The 20,296-nt window shown below is 49.0% G+C and overlaps 1 protein-coding gene across 2 annotated transcripts; it reads left to right on the forward strand.

The window, feature by feature from the left end:
* Window positions 1–223: 223 nt before the first annotated feature.
* TAGLN3 (transgelin 3) lies at window positions 224–15,012 on the forward strand. Of its 2 annotated transcripts, XM_070072103.2 has the most exons (5): window positions 224–462; window positions 782–963; window positions 2,066–2,240; window positions 13,407–13,509; window positions 14,540–15,012. In XM_070072103.2, the coding sequence occupies exons 2-5, from the start codon at window positions 784–786 to the stop codon at window positions 14,679–14,681; spliced, it is 600 nt and encodes a 199-aa protein (XP_069928204.1). In that variant the 5' UTR covers window positions 224–462; window positions 782–783; the 3' UTR covers window positions 14,682–15,012. The 2 variants fall into 2 exon arrangements, with proteins under 2 accessions (XP_069928204.1, XP_002716756.3); XM_002716710.6 differs by lacking the exon at window positions 224–462 and having other exon boundaries at window positions 585–963.
* Window positions 15,013–20,296: the final 5,284 nt, after the last annotated feature.

Consider the following 20,296-nt stretch of genomic DNA (forward strand, 5'->3'; position numbering starts at 1 on the left):
GCTGCCTCCAGGTAGGGGAGAGTGGTCCGGCCACTCCCGACAGCTGGGCAGTGGGCACACGGCCCCTCCCGCGAGCTCTCACCCCCAGGGCAGCTGCAGGCCGGCCCCGCACACAATCGGCAGGCTCCCCAGAGCGGGGCACGGAATTGTGTGGCTGAGAAAGCAACTCCCACCGGGAGGCCGGCGGGCGGGCTTGACTGACAGCCCACGGGGCTGGCTCTTCGGAGGGCTCTAGGCAACCGCCCTGGTCTGACCCTCCCGGGCCATGCGACAATCGAATCAGGCGCGATGCAGCAGCGGCGGCTGCCCAGCGCCCCGGCAGCCTTCCTCCCTGCCTGGTAATCACCTGCTCTTCTTCCTCGCCGCGTGGTTCCTGCCTGCACGAAGTGCCACCGAGCCCGGCCAGGAAAACGACCACCCCCACTCCCATCCCCCTTGCTGCGTGGGGGTTCACGCTTCACTGTGAGTTCTCGTTCGTCATCTCGTCTCATCGAGAGGCGGGACCGGCACGGCGGCGGGGGGGAGGGGTTCCAGCCCCCCCTGGGCCGCCCGGGGCTTTATTCTAGAGTCACTGGCGCGTGGCTGCGCTTCCCTTCCCGGTTCGGAGGTGAAACCCCATTGGCTCCACTGGCTCCTTGACTTAAACCACGCCCGGCTGCCTGCCCGCTTTGCCTCCGCCGGGCCGGGCCGCCCAGCCCCATCGCTGCCCCGTGTGCCGGGAGCCCGGGGCTGTTGCGGCTGCTATTGTGTGGATGCGGCGCGTGTTCCTCTTGTCTTGCAGAGATGGCTAACCGCGGCCCGAGCTACGGCCTCAGCCGGGAGGTGCAGGAGAAGATCGAGCAGAAGTACGACGCCGACCTGGAGAACAAGCTGGTGGACTGGATCATCCTGCAGTGCGCCGAGGACATAGAGCACCCGCCCCCCGGCAGGGCTCACTTTCAGAAATGGTTGATGGACGGGACGGTAAGGCCCGCAGCGGTCGCCGCCGCAGGGGTGGTGGGCAGGGACGACCTGCCCAGGGTCCTGTCTTTTCTGCGGGAGCGGCAGCTGCCAAGCTCCGGGGGTCACCGGGAGAGGATAGGAATGCATTTATTTCTGCAGGGTGGTTGCCCTGGGTTCTCTGCACAGTTCCCAGCCAGTGTAGAGGATTCCCCACCCATCGGAACATCACAGCATCCTTCTAGAGTTGTCACAAATCCAGGGCCCTTTTGAATTTTCCAGTGAGAATAGAGAAAAGTATTTCCCGTGATCTCCCCAGTCTTGGTGGCGCATCAGCCCCTCTGGGGCCATTGCTCCCCCAGGGAAAGGGCTGGCTGCACAGCAAGACAAAGGAAAGGCGGGTGAGGGAAGTTGGCTAAAGCTCCTTTCCATCCTTCAGGGGAGCTGTGCTCCCTGGAGGTGCTCAATGTCTCTTTGCTCAGTGGCTGGGATTCCTTATTTGATAACTGCTGCTCTGCCCAGATGCTTGTGTGTGTTCTGGGTTGGGGGACCACCAGCGAGGCTGCTGGATGAAGCCCCTCTTTTTCCTGCAGGCTGTGATACACTCTTACATAACTGCCATCCCACGCACCTGCTGGGCTGCCCAGGAAGGGGCCATAGGTGTCTGGGAGGAGGGTACTCAGTTGGGCTCCTTTATACATCCCTAACACGTAAGGGATGAGTCACGGAAGGCGGATTCGCATCCGCCCTTTGACAGAGAGCAGATCAGAACCCCCCCTCCCCCACCCCCTCTGGAAGCCTCTAGCTCATCGCTGCCACGGAAGTCCAGAAACCTGTCCCCCTCAGCTCCTGTCATTCTTTTCTGTAAACATTCCCTGAAAAAAGAAGGAGAGGACAAGGAGAGCCTGGGGCTCCTGAACTGCATGACTCTGTGCGGTCAGGAGTAGCCCTGGGAACAGGGTCATCTGGGTCTTGGGGTTCAGTGTGGGCTCCACAGCCTTGATTTACGCCTTCCTCGTTTCATAACCCAAATCTGGTGAGCTGTGTCCCTAGCAGAGCGGGAGTCTCATTTGTGGCATTGATTACGAAGGGAAACATCCATTCTGTTTCTCCCCACCCCTTTTAGGTGCTGTGCAAACTGATAAACAGCTTATACCCACCGGGGCAAGAGCCCATTCCCAAGATCTCAGAGTCAAAGATGGCTTTTAAGCAGATGGAGCAAATCTCCCAGTTCCTAAAGGCTGCGGAGATCTACGGCGTGAGGACCACGGACATTTTTCAGACGGTGGATTTATGGGAAGGTAAACAACCCCTCAGCCGGCCGGGCTTGTCCTCCCTCCCCCCTCCCCTGCACCGCCTCTCTTTGTGAGGACCACTCACAGCGTCCTTCCCTGTGTGTGGGGGGAGTGTCCTCAGCTGTCATCCGGGGCCTCCTGCTTTGTGATGCCCTGGTAGGAGGGGTGCCCTCCTCTGAGGGAATGCACATCTTGGGGACATGGCAGGCACCACATGCAGCAGAAGCCTCCACAGCGATGGGGCTGAAATGGTCACATGGATGCCCTTTATTTCTGCTTTCCCCCGTCCAATAACAAGTGATAGCTACTGGAAGTGAAGGGGGCAGGGGGCCGGTGTGCGTCCCACTCAGGAGCACAGCAGCAAGGCTCACAGACAAAGCTGTCTGGTGCAGTCTTGTCATCAATCTGAGAGATAAAGACTCTTCCAGCCTTTTATTAAATGATTACCTGGGAGCTTGGTGACTGTATATTCCAGACTTTGGAGAGTGTGAAAATGATTTTTTTTTCTTTCACATTTGTGAAATGACTCGAGGAAATTTTACAAAGGCATCGCCAAATCCCATTTCTAGACGTATTTAACAATGCACCACGTCGGGGAAGGTGATGTGGGTGGAGACACCGCTAGAGAGTTTGGGACCTGTGGCCATGGTGCACAGTGTCTCCTCGAGCCAAAACGTGCATGTCCCTCCGTGCCACTGTGTTCTCTCTAAATGGAGGCATCGAGAGACACAGATAGACTAGCCTGAGCAGAGTTGCCTGATGCATGCTACTCTGACATTTTCATGGTCACTGGCTGTCATTAGGGGTCCAAACAATGGGTTCCCAGGGCAATGACGAAGTGGCTGTGCGGATCGTGACAATGTGGTGGCTTCCCTCTGATTGAGAACCATGGTACTCTAAAGGGTATTCAGATGATGGCAGAAATAGATTTCTAGCGCAGGACCATTCTACTAAATAGTTTATAAAGAAATAGATACCTCCTTTATCTTTATCATGCAGCGCACTGACATTTCACGTCTCCCTCATGAATGAGTAGTTGAAATTCTAAGACTCCAATGAGTTTCTCTTGGGTTTTACGATTACTTAAAACTCAGGCATCTACAACTTCAGGCTGGCCCATCAGACTCCATGGATGCTTGCCTCTACATTCCCATACATACATACATACTGTGACATACTGTCACAGTCGAGTCTTGATCCCTGCTCCCTAGAGCAAAACTGTGATGATTTTCCCCAGTTAATAAAGAGAGTTACTCCTGAATGACATTTTCCCATACAGCGGACATTAAACAAATGCTTTACTGTATGATGCCAGTGAATTCCCCTAGCAATCCTATGATTTGTTTTAAGTTTGCCCATTTCACAGGTGATGAAACTGAAGCTTGCCCATGAGTACCTGTGTCCAGCAGATAGCTAGTCATTGGCAGAGCCAGGATCCAAACCTAGGCTCTCTGATACCAAAGAGTGCGTCCTCTACCAGTCGGCCAGGCCATTCTTTGGCCAGGAGGTTGAGTTCCCTTCACCTGTGCCACAAGTGAGCTGTTGAGTCATAGCACTGACTAACTGATGAGGACGAAGAGGGGAGAGGGAAGGGATGACTCAGGGCTGTGTAGGACAGAGGAGTTAGTGTGACTGGAAGGAACCCTGGTGAGGCCCCCGACGTGCAGGACATGTGCTGGAGGAGGAAGATTCTGGAAGATCTGAGGGAAGTAGGATCTGGAGCAAGCTTGCCTGGGTCTGTGATGCTGAGGACGATTCGCTTTCCTCCTCTTTCCAAATAGCACAGAGGTGGATCTTCTACCTAGGAGGACTTGAAGCAAGCAGGGAGGGGTGTAGGGAACAATGGTCCTTGATGAACACAATAGGTGTTTAACCACAGCTGTATATTAAATTCTTCTTAAGGAAGAGGGAGGCTAGGAGAGATGAGTTTCGCTGTGGCGGCCTGAGATAGGGCAATGGACAAGTGGGCACAGGGCAGGATAATGCTTCTAGGAAAGGAGAATGAAAGAAACACCGAGGGTCCTATCTCCGGGGCAGGAGAAGAATGGGCTTGTTGGGAAAAGAAGAAGGAGACAACTCCAGGATGCTGTGACTGGCAGGTCATGCAGGATGAGCCCACGCACTGGCAATAGGGAAGCAGGACCTTAGGAGTCTCCCAATGTCCCTAGAAACTCCAGGACCGATGGCTCCTTTCATGGAAAGATAAATAAGGACCGACGTACAGGCAGATTTCTGGTGAGTGGAAGAGGAAGCTCGATACTCCCCAGGATCACTTCCAAAGCTCAGGCCAGAGTGGGTTCCCAAACCATGGAGCAGGAGGTGGAGAAGTGAGTTGCCGTGAGCAGAGAAGTAGGGTGTGGCGGGGCTGGTAGAGCAGCAGCAGGGACTGAGCAGGCAAAGCCAAGGTTCTTTCAGTGAGAGCTGGTTGTCCCTAATGTGCCCTGGGGTGGGTAACCTGAAATTAAAGCTAAGCTGTAGGACATCTGAGGGTGTGTGCGTTTGCATGTGAGGGTGTGCATGTTTGCACACAGCCATTTGCTTAGCCTTGTCCCACATTCTCCCTATTATTCTGCGCTCTGTGGTTTCAATGCTGTCTTCACGTTTCCATTTATTCTCATTCATTTTCTGATTCCCTGCACCATGGTTGTGGTGGCTGTGGCTGCTGTGGGTCCAGCTGTCCTTCTCCGGGTATTTGTCTTCCTCTTCTACAGGCATTTTATGCTCCACAGCTCCCAGTCCCCTGCCTCGCCTGCTCAGTGTCTTCTTCCCAAGTAGTGCTCTGCTTGCCCCCAGAGCCCCACTGGCCCTCCATGCTGCTTTTAAGAGGCAGACCAATAAAGCTGCAGGGGCCCAGGCTTGCCAAATGCCTCTCATTTAGGCTTCAATTATTTATATATAGGCAGAGGCCCCAGATATGCCTACGAACCTTAAATCAAACTGTTTGGAACAGACTCAGCAATCAAAATTCAAGAGTGTTTAATGAGGAACCCAGGGCTCAGTGGTCCCAAGAACAACTCAGTCCCAGAGATGTTGTAGACAAATCTACCGAAGGACCTTCCAGAGGGCAGCTGGGGACCAGTCCTTTCAGGGGTGAGAAGGGAGGGCAGCTGGGGGAATGGGAAGGAGCTCGGGAAGGCTTTCTCTTGGACAAGAGGAGATAGACAGCCCAGCCACTTGCTACCGGGTCTGCCGTGGATGCCCTGAAAAGGTAGGGTGGGGTGGGCCATCTTAGCTGTCTATGCCTCGCTGTAGTTAAGACTTGGCTGTCTTTTCTGTGGGCAGAAAGTGAAGAGGGGAGACGGTGGAGCCAGAAAGGGAGGGGTGAGTGTGTGTGTGTGTGTGTGTGTGTGTGTATTTGTAAGATAAGAGAGAGAAAGAAAGAGAGAAAACATACAAGGGCCAGGGAGTGTGCTGATTTAAATCGCACCTGGAAGTTTATCCTAGGGAGTGTTAGAGTGCAGGCTCCTGAGCCGGAACTAGGACTGCCTGGTTCGCACCGTGCTCTACCACTTACTAATTTACTTTCCTAAGCCTCGATTTTCTCCACTGTCAGTTGGGAGTAAGAGTAATACTACTGGCCGGCGCCGCTGCTCACTTGGCTAATCTTACGCCTGTGGCACCAGCACACCGGGTTCTAGTCCTGGTTGGGACACTGGATTCTGTCCCGGTCGCTCCTCTTCCAGTCCAGCTCTCTGATGTGGCCCGGGAGTGCAGTGGAGGATGGCCCAGGTCCTTGGGCCCTGCACCCACATGGGAGACCAGGAGGAAGCACCTGGCTCCTGGCTTCAGATCGGTGCAGCGCGCTGGCCGTAGCAGCCATTTGGGGGGTGAACCAATGGAAGATGGAAGGAAGACTTTTCTCTCTGTCTCTCTCTCTCACTGTCTAACTCTGCCTGTAAAAAAAAAAAAAAAAAAAAAAAAAAAGTAATACTACCTAATTTTGCAGAGTTGATGTGGGGAGTAAATGAGACAAGACTTAAGAAGTACTCAGTGTAGTGCTTGGCAGTGGAATATGTTAAATGTCGGTGATGTCAAAAGTTTTCCTGTTACTGACCTGTCCTTTCTGAGACTTGCAGAACATGAGAGGGGAAGGGACAGGCTGAAGAGGCGCACGTTCTGTCTTGGAACCAATGGGAGTGCCTAGGTGACCTTTGCCCTCTCTGCCATCTGTGGAGCCTGGGCCTGTTGACAGCCACTCCTCTATAGGCAGGGGCCATCTTCACAGGTCACCCTGTAGACTTTTTCCCACTTCATGGTCATTACCACCGTGATGTCTTTGCCAGCTCCAGACCCAGAACATCCTGGTGCAGTGAAACAGCATGTGTGTGGAAGTCAGGTGGGTGGGCTGAGACCCTTCCTTAGCCGCAGGGTAACTGTGGGGTCTCCTTGCCTCTTGGAGCCTCAGTTCCATTGTCTGCAGACAGGTGCAAGGCCTCCCTCCGGAGGTCCCACAGGGATTCAGTGTGTGGAATGTCTAGCGTAGTGCCTGGCTACTAGACACCTAATAAATGTTACCTTCTTTTCCCCTATGATTACCCATCAGCAACTGGCCTGTTTGGTTTCTTTGTGTAACCACTGGTAACAGTTACGCATGCAGACTGTCAGAAAATGCCAGGCAGGGGACTCAGAGATGGCTCAATCTGATTGCTGCCCTCAGAGAGCCTGCTGGTGAGGACCTGGATGTGTAGTTTTATCATGCCTGTTCCCTTCTCTTTGTGACTTGGGAGGCAGGGAGTTGTGGTTTCCCCCTGGAGGTGGCAAACCTGGGAGTTCCAAATATACTGTCTGGGGAGGTGGCACTGTATGTGTCATTCCTCAACAGTAAGAGCAGAAGAGACGCTTCCCCCAGCTTGAGAGATATTTTGGGATCTTGTATTGTACCTGTAGTGACTCGAGACGTCACCGACGCCTGCTGCTCGAAGTTTTCTCTGCTGTGGGAGCGGCCTTCGCGGACCCCCAGTGCCTGCTGACAATGTGCTCTGTGGGCCTTTCCTTTAGCAACAGTTCTCAAACTTCTGCATGCCTCAGAATCTCCTGGTGGGTTGCAGAAGCATCCATTGCTAGGCCCCAAGCCCGGAGTTTGGGAGGTGTGAAGTGCAGGGGAAGCCCCGGTGCCTTTCTTACCAAGTTCTGTTTGACACTGATTTTGCTGGTCTGGGAACCCCAGGCTGGGAAAAACTTGCCCTACACGATTTCTCCTTCCTCGGGCTTTGAAGGCAAACAACAAAAACCCACAGAACCCACGGAGCCGACCCAACCTAGCCTCCAACTTCCTTGACTACTGCCATATTTTCTCTACCTAGAGTGGAGAACTGGAGCTTATGCCCAAGTTATTATTCAGGGAATTAAGAAAGGCTTCTTATTCCACTGCTTGCTGTCTCTAAGTCCAAGAGTGATGAAAATAGGTGGTAGTCCAAGATTTCCAAGCTGAGCCAAGACTGATGTAAAACAGAAGTAGCTCTGAAACAGAATAACTGTAAGGCTGGTTGTGGATGTTCAAAGCAGAGGTAGAAAGTAGGGTGCCTACCTTGACTTCACGCACCCAGATGACTTCTCTCGTCCCTTTTCTCTTCTTTTTTATCATCTTTTTTTTTTCTCTTCAAAAACATGCATAAGATATCTTGGAGGTAATTAAAAAAACTCAAGAGAACAAAATCATTGTTGAAGTATCTTTATGATAACCACAGTAAAACTGTATCTGCATTAAGAATCCCTGGGTCTGGGCATGTACTGTGGCACAGCAGGTTAAGCCACTCTCGTGATACCTGGTTCCTCCACTTCCAATCCAACGTCCTGCTATACATCCTGGGAGGCAACACATGATGGCTTAAGTGCTTGGGACCCTATCACTCATTTGGGAGATCTAGATGTTGTTCTGGGTCCTGGTTTTCGCCTGGCCCCACCCCTGGTTGTTGCAAGCATTTGGGAAGTTAAACAGGGAATGAATGATCTCTCTGTCAATTTCAATTAGATGAAAAGAAATTAAAAAATAAATGTTAAGAAAAAAGAATCCCTGGGCTGGTTCCCTGCAATCACAATCCCCCTGCTCTACTCCTTATAGATTATAACTTAGTAGTTCAGGTTGCGTGGCCACGTTTGGGGTAGCATTCCTTTATGACAATGTAGATACAGGAGACACTCTATTGTCCAGTAGAAGTGTCAGGTGCCAGCTAACACTCTCTGAAAAGGCATTTCAGATGAATCAGAGAAAGCACCACCCCCAACAGCTCCTTTTTAAAAAGACCTTATTTTATTTATTAGGTTCACAGCAGAAGTGAGAGGAATATACATATTTTTCCCATATGTCCCCTGTCCTCATACATGCATAGCATCCACGATAATCAATTATGTACTAAGAGTAGTGCACTTGTTACAGTTGATAAGCCTGTACTGACACATCATCATCAAGATCCACGCTCCATAGTTCACATTACAGTTGACTCTTGCTGTTGTACATTCTTGGGCTTTAAACAAGAATGTATAGTATCATGCATCCACCACTAACGTATAATCCAGAATCGTTCACTACCCTTAAACAGCCCCTGTGTCCCACATCCTCTCATCCTTTCCCATCCCCAAGCCCTGGAAACCACTGATTTTTACTGTCTCCACGGATGCACATTTTCCAGAATATTATGAAATAGGTATCATACAGTTGTAGCGTTTTCCGGTCCCACCAGCTGTTTCTAAAGCTTCAAGCCTACATTTGCTTCCTCCTGTCACAGAGGGCTGAAAGAGACCAGGCAGCCCAAATTCCTGAGCTGTTAGTGTAGCCGTGGCTCCCCTTCTGGCCTGTGCCACTTCTCTTATGGACATGGTCTATTCCTAGATCTCCACCAGGACTCACCCTCATTCCTGCTGTCTCTGCGTCTAGAAAACACCTGCTTGGTCTTTCTTTTAGGATCGCTGGTCTTTGTTTTCTTTGAAGAATGGCCTTGAGCAATGGTTTCCACTATGACTTGAAGAGCTCTGGGAATCCACCAAAGTGTCCAGGAATACCACTCTGGGAGCAGAGTGAGGCCAGGCTGCCGGAGCTCAGGGCTGACTCTCCTCTTGATCAGAGCCCTTCAAGTGATCTGCTTTACTTTTACTTAGTGGATGATACAATAGCACTTCTCTAAAGGGTTATTACTTAACAAGCCCTGCTTAGTACTTGGCACGCAACAGACCTTGTGACACTTTGAAAGGTGAAATCCTCAACTATAGACTGCTGCTTGCCTATGCATCTGGCTGCATCAGAACCATTTCAGGGGGGCAGCGTTGTGGCATGCCAGGTAAAGCTGACACCTTCGATGCTGATATCCCATATGGATGCCAGCTGTGTCCTAGCTGCTCCATTTCTGATCCAGCTCTCTGCTAATGGCCTGAGAAAATGGAAGATAGCCCAAGTGCATGAGCCCCTGCTATCCACATGAGAGATGTGGAAGAACCTCCTGCTTTAGTCTGGCCCAGCACTGGCCATTGTGGCCATCTGGGGAGTGAACCAGTGGATGGAAATCTCCCCCTCTCTCTTTATCTCCCCTTCTCTCTATCTCTCCCTCTCTCCCTGTAACTCTTTCAAATAAATAAACAAATCTTTAAAAGAAAAAAAATAATCTCAGGATATTGCCCCAGAAGCTGAATATCTCAGCTACCTGATTCTCCAGTAATTCTGATCCTTAATTTAGTTTGGAAGTCACCAGGTAAAACCAGTATTTCTTAAACTTGCTTGATTATATAATCCATCTAGGGAACTTACTAAGAATATAGACTCCCATCTTAGGGCAATAGCCTTAAAATTCATATTTAAAAAAATTTATATATTTATTTGAAAGGCAGAATGACACAGAGAGAGGGTTGGAAGCAGGGGGAGACTTTCCATCTCCTGGTTTACTCTCCAAATGGCCTCAACAGCCAAGTTCGGGCCAGGCTGAAGCCAGGGCCAGGAATGCCGTCCTGGTCTCCCAGGTGGGAAGCAGGAGCCTAGGCACTTGGGCCGTCTTCTGCTGCCTTTCAGGTGCATTAGCAAGATGCTGGATTGGGAGTGGAGCAGCTGGGACTTGAACTGGTGCTTTGATATTGGATGCAGGCATCACAAACAGCAGCTTAACCTGCTATGCCCCAATGCTGGCACCAAAATTCGTATTTTAAAACAGAGGTGCCCCTGTCACTCAGAGCTCCCATAAGTAATCCAAGAAATTTGGGAAATCCTACTCTAAAGAAGCCTGTGTATGGCCATGTTTTTGGACTTTCACGATTTCATAACTGTGTAGATGTTATAGTTAGTTGTCTCATGAGGATGCTTCAAAAGATCAGTGAAAAATGGAATTAAAAGATGTTCATTGTGAGTAAACACATGGAGAAATTATTCCAGAAGAGAAAAAACCACTCAAAGACAGGACCATTTGGGTTGGTTCTGCTGGTCCTACAGGGCCCCCACCCTGTGCCCTAGTTTTATATCCGCATTCTCTCTGGACTGACACTGAGGCAGCCCCTGTGCCTTTGGGGATCACCCCTGATGGCAGGCTCTTGCTGAGCTGGGTTCTTTCCCAACCTGCCCGCAAGGGGGCGCCGTGGGAGCTAGCTGGCAGTGTTTGGTGGACTGGGCTTGGCATTCAGACGAACTGAGCTAGAGCTGGGCTCTGGGTGACTTTCGGGAGAGGATGTTAATAAGCCTCCCTGAATTAGTTTTGCCATCAATACATGGAGAGGGATAATCCACATTCCACAGGGGTGAGGTCACATATAATAAAGCATCTAGCCTATAATTTATATTAAATCTCTTGCTCTGGGCCCTTTCTTAAGGTGAAATATCCATTTGTCTTTGTCAAATAATGCTGCCTTTTTCTTCTGCGATAATTGCACAATCCCTCCCCTTCCCACTTTCCGGGGTTGAGGGTGGTTTGGTGTTGATAGTTCTTGTTTCCTGGATATCATACAGCTGTGTGAAACTTAGTTCCACCTGCCTCTTCTGGGTTCGTGTAGCTTACCCGTTAGCTGGCTTTGGTGGAAGAGGCTGGTTGTGTGGTTTGACAACGCTTGCTTCCTCGCCCACTGCTCCAGGGCAGTGTCTGTGGCTGAAGTGCTGGACTCCTGGCTCCACATCTCTCCAGGTCCTGCACCTGTCAGACCAAACCTTCCCAACCAGAAACTGACTTCCTGTGTGCTCTCTGCGGACGATGCACACGAGCCTAACTAAGCCTTCCCGAGCTTCATCTCAGTTCTCTTTAGTGGTTCACTGCTTATGAGTGAGCTGTCTCCCTCTCTTCACAGAATGATCCTCAGGCTATGCTTACTACAGTTCTATCTTAAAAATTAAAAAAAAAATGCCGCTATACAGTGACTAATACAGAAATGTGTTTCATCTCTGGAAGGGAAGAGTCATTCCAACAAACAGCTTGGTGTTTCCTCTCAATTCTTAATTCCTTGTGCCCTCCTCCTTCCATCTGCTGCCCAGATACTCCACCCCCACCACCCCGGCTGTTCCTGGAGAGCAGTTCACCCTGCAGCCCTCAGCCAATCCCATCAGGCCTCAGGATCCGGGCAATCACCCTGTGCGTTATGTGGGAGGGGGGAGATGAGTGAGATGAAGGAGGTGGGGGAAGGAGGATCTGCGCTCTCTCTCCTCTTTGAATAGATGGACATCCTGAGCTGGACTTCCTCTGAGGGCCTTAATTGTTTATTTTATTACAGTTCTGACTCCAGTCTCACTTTCCATCTGCCTCTCCCCTGTAATTCCATATTCCCCAGTGACTGAGCCGTAGCAGCCAGGCTGTAGAGATTGCAGATGGCTTACCCAGTCTACAGAGAGAGAGAGAGAGAGAGAGAGAGAGCCTTTTAATATCTTTGCTTAATGCTCAGAGCTCCCCACCAGGCTGAAGTCTGCCTCCCTTGTAAACCCTGTGCCTGCTAGCTTTTGCATTCCACACTTGTCCTTTATAGAGACCGACTCTCTGCTTCTGAATCGCAGGCTGCCCACCCAACAATATGTCCTCTTGTCCAGAACACGGCAGTCCACCGGAGGGAGGCAGGGAGAGAGGGGAAGGGAAGTGCAGGCTGATTTGCAGGGCCCAAAATCTGCTCCACAGGAGAGGCCCAGTGACAGCGCCAGGCGCCCCCCCTTCCCCTGTGCCGAGGCCACACCCCACCTCTCGCTGCCTGGTTCGTCTTCCTTTCATGCCCAAGCCTGTGATTTATTATCTCCATTTAGCTCCTTTCAGGCAGCACACAATAAAGGGCCCATCACTTGTGTCATGTTGAGTGCTTTCTGTGTTGATTTGCTGTTCCTCATTTGCCAGGTCCGCAGCACAGAGGGCCCAGGGAACACTCAATTGGATGCACATGGATGATTACAGACCCTTTTAACCCAGATAGAGTCAAAGAGAGAAGCCACCTGGGGTTTGGTGCAGAATTATTCCATCCAATCAACTTCTCTCCTGTTTCCTTCCTGCTTTCCAGTGGCGAGGAAATGCCCTTCTCAGACCTCCTGGCCAACCCCCACCCATGACCTCCCCTTATAGAACGCACCGAGGTGAGGTCATCGGCGTCGACCTGAGCGGTCAAGTGTTTGGGGGGGCAGGGGGTGTTCATACAGTAACCATGAGTCAATTAGGAACTCGTAGGTACCGTGTAGAAAATAATTAACCGAGTCTGTCTCTGTTCCTTTCAGAGATGTTTGGTACAGACATTTTAGGGCCTCTTTGGGAAGTGTTGGGTAGTGCCTCATCCTTGACTATGGTCCCCCACAGCCTCCTATCAGAACTTTTCGGGGTTGGCATGGTGGCATAGCAGGTAAAGCCACTTCCTGTGACACCAGCATCCCATATGGGTGCCGGCTCAAGTCCTCGTTGCTCCACTTCTCATCCAGCTCCCTGGTAATGGCCTGGGAAAAGCAGCAGAAGATGGTCCAAGCGCTTGGGCCCCTGAACCCACAGGGAATACCTAGATAAAGCTCCTGGCTCCTGGCTTCAGCATGGCTCAGCCCTGGCTCATGCAGCCATTTGGAGAGTGAATCAGCAGATGGACGATCTCTCCCTCTCTCTCTGTTGTTCTCACTTTCAAAGAAATAAATACACACATTCTTTATAAAAGAGAAGGAAAGAAAAGAAATCCTCTTTGGGGGTCCAGCCACATCCTGTTGGAATTCCTTGGCCCTGCCACTGGCTTGGCCTTAACCTCTCTGTTGGCTTCCAGGGAAGGACATGGCGGCTGTGCAGAGGACCCTGATGGCTCTAGGAAGTGTCGCAGTCACCAAGGATGATGGCTGTTACCGGGGAGAGCCATCCTGGTTTCACAGGTAAAAGATGCCCTGGCGCATGGAGAGGGTGGGAAGCATTAGGACTATGGCTAAGGAGCATTAGCAAGTACTGCCTGCCCTACAGCCAAGTTCCCCCAGCCTGAGGGAGCATGGGGCTGCTGTTGAGGCTGGCACCCTGCCCAGGACAGAAGTGGCTGGGCCTTTCCAGTGAGACATGGATCTTCCAGCCCTGCCCAGGTCGGTCCAGTCTCTCCGGAGGCTCTGCAGGACTAGATGGGCTTCCTCAGAGGCAGCTGTTGTGTCTGAATGAACGTGGTATGGTTATGACCTAAGCAGACCCACGTCCCTCCCTCCTTTTCCTTCTGTCCCTTGTGGTGGATGAAAAGAGCACCTTGAAACAGATCATTGAGTATTCATTTCTCTGATCCCTTATTCTTCTCCATGAGAATTCTGACAGGGTACCAGCTTGTGTCATTTTACATGGCTGTGGTCTGAAAACCTGCTGGATACCAGCTTGTGGGAACCCTAGTTTCGGTCTCAGCAATTACCAGTGATCCACCTGTGGCTGCAAAGCCAAAATGATTTGCGACCTGGCTCTTTATCACAGTTTGCTCACCTCTGGTCTAGGAGCAGGAACTTTCTCCTTGTTAACTCTTAGGTCCCTTGGCTCTAATGGAACATTCAGCCTTGGCCCTGTAAAGAGAGGTGAACTAGGAGTAATGATACACTTAGTACCAGGAGTTGACATCAGTTCTCACAAGGGCTTGCAGTAACTGTGCGAGAGGGTGGGAGGGTACAGACCGAGAGGCCTTACATGGTGCAGGATGGGAGGAGAGTGGGCAAAGGGAGACAAAAAGGACCACAGAGGGTCGCTTTCCCAGAGAGGCAGCCAGGATTCTGGCTCCTTTGCTGGAGAGACAAGAGGCCCCAGCATCATGGTGGGGCCGTCACTCAGGCAGGGGCCGCTGGTCTGTCTGGTGGCCTCCAACAGAGCCTGTCCAATCGCATACCTTGAGAGGGCTTTGCAAACTATCATGATAACATTATTCCTTCTCACTGCCCCGTCCAGGAAAGCCCAGCAGAATCGGCGAGGATTTTCCGAGGAGCAGCTCCGCCAGGGACAGAACGTCATAGGCCTGCAGATGGGTAGCAACAAGGGAGCCTCCCAGGCGGGCATGACTGGGTACGGGATGCCCAGGCAGATCATGTGAGACGCCGCAGCAGGCCCCAGTAGAGAGGACGAACGTTCCACACCACGGTCTCTAGGACAAAGAAATAGTTAGTCACCTTCTGACCTCCTCTTTCTCAAAGCCTCCTGCCCCTGGTTTTGCAAGTGCCGCACTTCCGCTGAGACTCCACGTTGCCTACTGCCGCCACCTTCTGTTCATTTAGAACTATGCAAAGACTGCGCTCCCTTCCTCTGCCCGAGCCCCTTCTTTGCCCTCAAGTCTCTTGTTTGTTGATTATTTATTTATTTATTTGCCAAATTTCCTCTCCGTCACTCACAGAACGCACCTAATAAATTAGTCTTGTGTCTTAAAATGTAAAGTTCATTCTTTGTCTTAGGGACTTGCAGCCTGGGCTGGTTTCTCTTTCGTTCAAGGGGCCAGCAAGATGGAATGGACTCTGTACCTGTACAAACAAGGTTAGCTACGAGCAAGTTCTCATGAGATTTTACTTATCTTGTCAATTGCAATAGGAAGTGAGCCTTTTGGAATAGGCCTAAAGCCATGATTTCAAGAACAAGTTCTTTGAAACCCCAATTTTTTTTTGTATCTACATTGTGCTTTTTATGATGGACTATGTATGGTATATAGAAATGAGCAAGACCAAGTACCAGTTCTCAAAGAACTCTTTAATAGGTACTCAGGAAGTATCTAATGGGTGGTTAGATGGATGGATGGATGGACGAACTGATAGATGAATGGATTTATTGAATGATGGGTAGTAAATGGTTGAATGAATGAGCTGTTTTCTTTCCTCTAGCATTAATTTTCCTCATACAGTACAGACTTTAGATCTGATACTGACATTTATATAGTTTTTTAAAAAGATTTATTTATTTAAAGCTCAGAGAAAGAGAGAGAGACAGAGAGAGACACAGAGAGATATTCCATCTGCTGGTTCACTCCCCACATCGCTTCAATAGCCAGGGCTGGGAAGGCTGAAGCCAGGAGCCAGGAGCCAAGAGCTTCATCCTGACCTCCCACATGGGTGAAGGGGCCCAAGTACTTGAGCTATGCTCTGCTGTTTTCCCAGGCACATTTAGCAGCGAGCTGGATCAGAAGTGGTATAGCCAGGATTCGAACTGGTATCCATATGGGAGGCCAGCATTGCAGGGGGGGTTTAGCCTCTGGGCCACAGCTCTGGCCCATACAGTTATTTGTTTTTTTCACCAACCAGAACTTATACACAATGTAGCTTGCTCTCCTAAAGGCATTTAGAAGGCTGAAAACCCTGAAATTCTTGGATAGTGCATAAGACTAAGATCTGCCTAAGATGGATTTGTTTTTAAGACTTCCACAGATAGAAAAGTTATTGGAACAAGTTAACCTGGGGATTTTCAATTGACTTATTCTTTCCTATTAGTAGGAACAAACAAACACAATGATGCATTTAGTAAGAGAAGAAATGAAGTCTTTTATGTGCATAACCAATCATTAACGAACAGAAAAGGTAAGACAAACGAGACCACCGACACTGCTACAATCTCACTGTCTGGGTGGTAGATTTTCAAACTGCGTTTGCGATTCTAGGCTTCCCCAAAAGTTTCTGAGGGATATCCGCGGGGGCAGGACTATTCAGGAAGCAGAACCCTGGGTTTCCACTCCTTCGTCACCTATGCTAGTTCTAGTCTTAATCTTTTTTATAAAGTAGGACTAAGCACAAGAGTTTTCAAAGATTCCTAATGGAAAAAAGATTATGCTATAGGAAAGTGACCCATGGTCACCTAAATGACTTAACACATTCTTTAGGATCCCTGGTGGCCCTGGAAGCACGGCTCCCAAGCAGGAAGCTGAATTCTTTCCCCAAACCTTAACTTGGAGTTGCCACAGACCTAAGAGAGGGCAGTGGATAGATTCCAACGACTGAAATGAGACTGGGAGGCAAAGCAAGTGGGTAGGTCTCTGGGGTTGGGGGCTGGGGACAGGGTGCTTGGGAAACAGCCTCCAATCAGGGGAAAGATAGGCTGGAAGAGGGTTTTCGGGCTCTGCCCTGTTCTGTCTCCCGCATTGCCCTGGCTCCAGCATTGCTGTAACAGAGAGGCTGAAAGGCAGAATAAAGCAAAATGAGCTCCTAGTCAGCAGGAAGCAGCTTGCCAGATCCGGGGCAGTGCTGGAGGCCAGCCGGAACGCCCAGCAGGCACTCCGAGCACTGGTGGATGTGCCCACACCGTGCACTTCCTCCTCCCAGCGCCAAACCCCCAGCATCCACCCCATCACTCCTCTCTGATGATTGTAACCGAGAAAATGAGGCTCTTGAGACATGTGAGGCCCAGTGCAGAGGGTTAGCACGAGTGGTGGGGATCAGGGAGGGTGATAATAGAGAACGCGACAGTCCAGTTTGTAATCTGAAGAATGTCTGCCTCCATATATATTTCCAGCTCCCAAATGTCACCAGAAGTGATCCAAGCTGGGGCCCAGAGATATTTTCCCCCTCTTTCTGCACTTGGCATTTGCAGTCAAAAGTAGTAGATGACCTCAGGGAAAAAAGAACTCACAGGAGCAGCTGAGGAGCCTGAGGGTTGTAGTCATTGTCACCGTGGGCCAGGCAGAAGAATAATTTACCTTTAGCCTCACAAGTAAGCTGCAAATGAAAAGTGAAAACCCTGGAACCATAAAGCAATGATCCATTGTGAAGAAAAACACCAACCTGAGATACAAAATATGAGAAAGGAATGATATAAAGGTTGATAGCAGAATGGATACCAAGAACAAATTGGAATATCAAGACAAGGCACCCTATGAAAATAACAGACACAAATAGATGATAAAAGCAATAAAAATGTTATGAAATAGGAATCTCAGAAGGGAAAGAGAAAAAACAATGCAAGGGAGGAAAATTTTGATGAAATAATTTTGAGACTCTCCCAGAATTAAAAGAAGAGAGAACTAAGTATTAAAAGACTCATACACAGCCAAAAAAGCAAGAGTCTTCAGTGGGAAACATCATAGTAAAATGTCTGACTTGGAAAACAAAAACTTTCATATATTTTAAAGAGTAAAAGTGTTCACATATAAGAAAAGAGAATCCCATTTACATTGGACTTTTGAACAGGTACCCTGGATATAGAAAGTAATAGTTTCAAAGTGCTAATGGGGAAAAAAGGTAATAGAATTTTTTATTTAGCTAATTAATCATTTTAAATGCAAAAGTTAAGTAGAAATATTAACAAAGATCATCTTTGAAAATCATTGTATTAAGTACTCCAGTAAGAAAAATATCTTGCCAGGAAAATACTGTCAGATATGATAAGTGAGAATAAGTAAATTACTTAGAAGCTTCATTCTTGGGCCAGCACTGTGGCATAGAGGGTTAAAGCCCTGGTCTGCCGTGCTGTCATACCATATGAGTGCCAGTTCAAATCCCAGCTGCGCCACTTCCAATCCGCTCCCTGCCAATGTGCCTAGAAAAGCAGTGAAAGATGACCCAAGTTCTTAGGCCTCTGCACCCATGTGGGAAACCTGGAAGAAACTCCTGGCTCCTGACTTTGGTCATTGTGGCCATTGGGGGAGTGAACAAGTGGATGGAAGACTCTCTCTCTCTCTCTCTCTCTCTCTCTCTCTCTCTCTCTGTCTCTACCTTTTTCAGTAGCTCTGTCTTTAAAATAAATAAAATAAATCTTTAAAAAAAGAAAGAAAGAAAGAAAGAAACTTCAGGGCTGGTGCTGTGGTGCAGTGGGTTAACGCCACTGCCTGCAGTGCCACCATCCCATGTGGGCACTGGTTGGAGTCTCAGGTGCTCCACTTCCAATCCAGCTCTCTGCTATGGCCTGGGAAAGCCGTAGAAGATGGCCCAAGTTCTTGGGCCTCTGAACCTGTGTGGGAGACCTGGAGGAGGCTTCTGGCTCCTGGCTTCAGATTGGCCCAACTCTGGCCATTGTGGCCAACTGGGGAGTGAACCAGCAGAAGGAAGACCTCTCTCTCTCTCTCTTTCTGGCTCTGCCTCTCTCTCTAACTGTCTTTCAAATAAATAAAATAAACCTCTATAAAAAAAAAGAAACTTCATTCTTGGTTAACTAAAAAAGGACTATAAAATGGAGAAAGCATATCTATGGCAGCACAAAATTAAAGTTCTAGATAATACTAATGTGTTGTGTCTATGCCATGGATGCAGAATTACAGACAAAAGGGTAGGTATGTGTCCTAAGAAAATTGTGTTGATTGAGATAAATATAGAGATATTGATATGTTTAAGAAATGTTTGGAAAAGATAAATATATTGAGTCCAACTCATTTCATGAGGCTAATTTTGACACTGATTCCAAAACCCAACAAGGAAAAGCATAGAAAACTATAGACCAATTTCTCTTGGGCACATGAGTATGAATAGTCCTAGATAAAATATCATCTAACAATTCCAACAATGGATCTGGAAATTCTGTTGGACATTTTCTCTGAGTGAACTCAATTTTTATTTCTTTTTAACTGGATGGGCTTTTTGGTGACTCACGTTGGTAAAATGACTCTGTGTTCTGATCTTTGAATTTTCCTCTCCCAAGATCCTAAGAAATTGCCTATTTCAAGCTCCAGATTTTATTAGTAACACTACTGGAGACCAGATGTGAAATGACTTATCCAAAATAACCTAGCTAATTAAGTGTTTTTTTTTTTTTTTTTTTTTTTTTTTTGACAGGCAGAGTTAGACAGTGGGAGAGAGACAGAGAGAAACCTTCCATTGTTTCACTCCCCAAATGGGCACTATGGCCGGCAGGCTGCGCCGATCTGAAGCCAGGAGCCAGGTGCTTCTTACTGGTCTCCCATGCAGGTGCAGGGCCCAAGCACTTGGGCCACTTCCTGGGCCACAGCAGAGAGCTGGACTGGAAGAGGAGCAACCGGGACTAGAACCTGGTGTACTGGCGCCACAGGCGGAGGACTAGCCTAGTGAGCCACGGCGCCGGCTGCTAATTAAGTTTTGAAACAGGATTTAAATCCAGCTTTCTAGACTTCCAGAGCGTGCTTATTCTTTTCTGTTACATGGCCTTTCTACTGTTTCTCTCACAAATTCTTCCTGAGGCATCAATAGCTAATAACATCTTCATTAATCTATTTAGTTACTGTCCTAGTAATCAGAAAAAACTATCTAGATGCTAAAGGTATAAAAAAGACAGAGCTAGTGCTGTGGGTAGTGGGTAGAGCTGTCACCTGAGGTGCCGGCATCCTGTATGGGTGACAGTTCCTATCCCAGCTGCTCCACTTCCAATCCAGCTCCCTTCTTATGGTCTGGGAAAGCAATGGAAGATGGACCCAGCGCATGGGCCCCTGCACCCACACGTGAGAGACCCAAAAGAAGCTCCTGCTCTTGGCTTCAGATCCACCCAGTTCCGGCCACTGTGGCCATTTGGGGAGTGAACCAGAAGATGAAAGATCTCTCTCTCTCTGTCTCTCCCTCTCTCTATAACTCTTCCTTTGAAGTCAATTAATTAATCTTAAAAAAAAAAAGCTAGAAAACTACCCCCATTGATCAGTCAGCAAGCGTTATTGAGTCTCTAATATATTATAGAAATTATATGTTACACTGAGAGATGCAAAGAAACATATAACCCTGCTTTAATTGAACACATTTGTAGTCTAGTTGAGTAAACAGAAAATACCTGTCAGTTCCT

This window comes from Oryctolagus cuniculus, chromosome 4 (genome assembly GCF_051225735.1).
Source record: "Oryctolagus cuniculus isolate XC-2025 breed Fujian yellow rabbit chromosome 4, ASM5122573v1, whole genome shotgun sequence".
Lineage (NCBI taxonomy): Eukaryota > Metazoa > Chordata > Mammalia > Lagomorpha > Leporidae > Oryctolagus > Oryctolagus cuniculus.